General features: G+C 42.7%; 1 protein-coding gene across 1 annotated transcript; it reads right to left on the bottom strand.

The window, feature by feature from the left end:
• Positions 1-3,196: 3,196 nt before the first annotated feature.
• Positions 3,197-3,658, bottom strand: LOC140016826 (uncharacterized). Its single transcript, XM_072070814.1, has one exon. The coding sequence runs from the start codon at positions 3,656-3,658 to the stop codon at positions 3,197-3,199; it is 462 nt and encodes a 153-aa protein (XP_071926915.1).
• Positions 3,659-3,690: the final 32 nt, after the last annotated feature.

Here is a 3,690-nt window from a genome sequence, read left to right as displayed (position 1 = left end):
TATGTGTTAGTTGCTTATGTGTTTCGATATGTATGAAGAGGGTACCTAGGCGAGGGTGTACTTTATCGCACTCGACCTAAACCCTAATTTGCGCACATATTTGTACATGGCTTATGTATATGAGCAATTTTGGAACTAAAACCCTTGAACTTATGGCTCGGGGTGACTTTTGAATAATTTTGTGAAGTTTGTGAGTTTGGGACCCGATCTCAATACTTAGATGGACTATTCGAGCCGGTTAGGGTTTGGTCGAAGTCAGTCCAACCTGGTTTGAGGTCACCAAGTTTGTGAATCCGGTTCACCGAGTATGTGGACCAAGTTTGTGACCCGAGCTTGTGAACCAAGTTCAATTTCGTTCGCTCAAGCAAGTTTGTGATGTGTCTGGCCAAAGAGGGTAATAAGGTGTACGGTGGGAGAACAAGTGGAGTTCTACGGACCATTATTTGTGGTCGACAGAGTGTCGGCAGGAGATCATACATGGCACATGAATTGGCTTTGGAGCCACCCGTATCCTTATTATGTGATGTTATTTTTCTGCTTTTGCTTTACTCTTACTGTGTAATGATTAATATGTGAGATTTACGCTTTTGCCTCTGTTTACTTACTAAGCATATAGTTTACCCCTTTTCTTTTGTTTTCCTTAACAGGGGCCGACACGGGGACTTTTGGCACATACACTAGTATAGTTAGATTTGCATGTAATAGTTGGACAATTAGGATGTTTGTTTTAATTTTGGTGGTTTGTATAAGGACTCTCCTTAGGGTCTACTCTTTGGTTTTGGTTATATTCATAAGGATGTAATGGGATGATTAGAACACTTTTGGGATTGTATATATTGTATATAGTGCTCTTTCGATTTATCTAATTTTATTGCTTTTAAATTTCGAATCCTGACGCGAGTTAGGCAGGCGTCCCGCCGATACCATAGGGTTCGCCCTTGGGAGAAATGGGATCGTCACAGGTAATCTATTGTCAATTAGGGCATTTAAATCCGTAATTGTTTAATTGCCTTGAAATAATGACAACTGGCACGATTAGATTTGTGTCAGTGGGATACACGGGCTAATCTAAAATAACCTTGGTAGTGCATTATTTGGTTAGAATAGAGTTTCTCTAATACGTAAGGCAATTGAGGAATTAAATCTTATGGGCATACCTAAGATTATTTCTCAATTAGAGTAGTGATTAACGGGCGTACCTTAATCATCGACACAGTAAGGAGGGGTTGACTGTCATCGCTTGTTTGGCAGTTATAACCTATTTATCAATAAATAATTAGAATTGCTTGTGCATCGATGATCAATTAGATGAACCATTGCTGAAGTTATTTCTTGACTAGACCTTTAATTATTATTACCTTGATTTTAGTGAATTGTCATTTAATTTTTAGTTGGATATTTTATTCTTAGTTGAATTATTTTAATTGTCACCATTTATAAAAAACACCCCCTGTATTATTTTGAATTTCTAAAGAGACAAATATCTCCAATTTCTGAGGATACGACCCTACTTGCCCTGTTTACAAATTTATAATTATTTGTGAAAAAGTCATCCCATTTAGGTATATCGGATCAAGCAAACTTTTCGGGAACAGGGTGAATCAAGTAACCCATTGCACACCTAGAGTCCTTCCTCCAGTACTTGGAATCGGATTTTAGTTATTTTAATTGGCAATTAGGTTTATTTTTATTATTGTACAGGCCCGACACCTGTCACACTTATATTCAACATCATAAAAAATCCAAATCCTACTTTCCTCATTAGAGACACCAAACAGGAAACCCAACTTCCGACGAACAATATCCAGATGCTCACGACCTACCATTGGTTCACACAGTGCTAATAACGAGATTTGATGTAGACGTTTCAATTTTCTCAAGCGAGCAAAAGTAAGAGCATTGTCCACCCCTTTAGCGTTCCAGAAAAGAGACTTAATCATGACTCCGAGCAGCAAAATTTTTAGGGTGGTACACCATTTCTCTTTGATCGGCGGTGAGTGACCTGCTGCCATTCATCTGGGTTCTTCAGTCCATCCAAACGCCGCCGCAAGTCATCCATGGATGTGCCTGTCACCTCACCAGTCTTGCGATGAAAGAGGTTGAGAGTGGCTACCATCGCAGTTTGCTGGCTATCCACCTCTGCCTGCACCAGGTCCCGCAAGTCTACTTCTAGTTCCATTCTATCACTCGCTGGCTCGACACTACCAGCCGAGGCCACAGCAACATCTTGGACATCAGCATCAGTTTCACTGACAACCTGGTCAGCAATAATATGAATCAATTGGTCCGCTGCAACCTCTATCGCCACTTCAACTATTTCAGGAAGGGTTAGAGACACCCCATTCTGCGTCAAGGTAAGATCTAGGGGCGATTGGTGCCGAAGATCATCCGTCACAAGTGCTGAAACAATAACACCATTCTCGAAGGCCTGTCGCAAATCAGATTCTAGCTACACCAAGATGCCATGATCAGTATGTTCCTACTTCTCATCCAGTGAAGGTGAGCTATGTAGCCCCTCGCTTTCTGGTTCCGCGTTGCCCATAGCCACTAAAGGCACGAGATGCTCCACCTGCACTTGCGGAGCATCTACCTTCAACGGATAGAGCTTGCCCACAGCCACTAAAGGCGCGGGACGCTCCACCTGCACTTGCGGAGCGTTTACCTTCGACGGGCGAAGCGCAGGATACTTCACGTGACATTGCTCTTCGCCATGGCCCTGACTGATGCAGAGGTCAGTGGAGGCCTGCTTATCTAAGGTCTGGAAGCTACAAAAGATGGCGGAGAAGTAACTTCGGAGAACCATAGATGAAAAGGATTTGTTATTTCTTAGTAACCGAGAGATTACAGGGAAAGAAGGAATGAAAGCTATGAAAAGACAAGTGAAAGGCTATGACGAGTTTTTTATCAGATATCCCATTGCCTGGCTCTAACTTTTCTATTTATAACATTCTATGTCAGCTAGCTAAGAGCGGCTATCAACTGCTGCTGACGTCAAAAGATTCCTTACTAACAAACTTATTAACAAACTATAACTGCATGGAAAAAATAACGTCTGCATGGCCGTAACTAACGTCTCTGCATGGCCATAACCACTCCAGCTAGCTGTATTTCCACTGCGTTTCCGTTGCTGCATTCGGCACCATGTGGGCTAACCAAGTGCGTGTATCAATACCCTCCCCTTACAAGGTCCTTGTTCTCAAGGACTGAAATTGGGAAATTGCAATTGAAGATCCTGTAAATATTCCCATGTTGCATCCTCTGGAAAACTGTTGCTCCATTGGACCAACACTTGCGTAGCCGCGGCCCTTCCTCGTTTGACCAAGCGCCTATCCAATATTGCTATAGGCTCTAACAGAAGTTGACCCTGCTGTGAGACCCCAGCTGGGATGTGAGCCTGAACGACCCCTGAACCCACCTTCCTTTTGAGCACAGAAACATGAAAGGTATTGTGAATACAAACGTGTGCGGGCAGTGCCAACCTATACGCTACTGTGCCAACTCTTGCTATCACCTGAAATGGACCAAAGTAGCGTGGAGATAGTTTCTGGCAGTGATGACTCCTCAATGAGTGTTGTCTATAAGGTTGAAGCTTGACATAAACCCAATCACCAACGCTGAATTCCCTTTCTGTTCTATGTTGATCGACCAATTGTTTCATTCTGTGTTGTGCCTTAGTCAGGTTGTGTCGTA

The sequence above is a fragment of the Coffea arabica genome, chromosome 11c (genome assembly GCF_036785885.1).
Source record: "Coffea arabica cultivar ET-39 chromosome 11c, Coffea Arabica ET-39 HiFi, whole genome shotgun sequence".
NCBI classification, from domain to species: Eukaryota; Viridiplantae; Streptophyta; class Magnoliopsida; order Gentianales; family Rubiaceae; genus Coffea; species Coffea arabica.
Note: the sequence above shows the minus strand (reverse complement) of the source record. Positions and strands in the feature narration are given on the sequence as shown.

Bases quoted from the DNA above. Each gene is read 5' to 3' on its own strand.
- LOC140016826 (XM_072070814.1), bottom strand. From the start codon at position 3,658: ATGAAACAATTGGTCGATCAACATAGAACAGAAAGGGAATTCAGCGTT.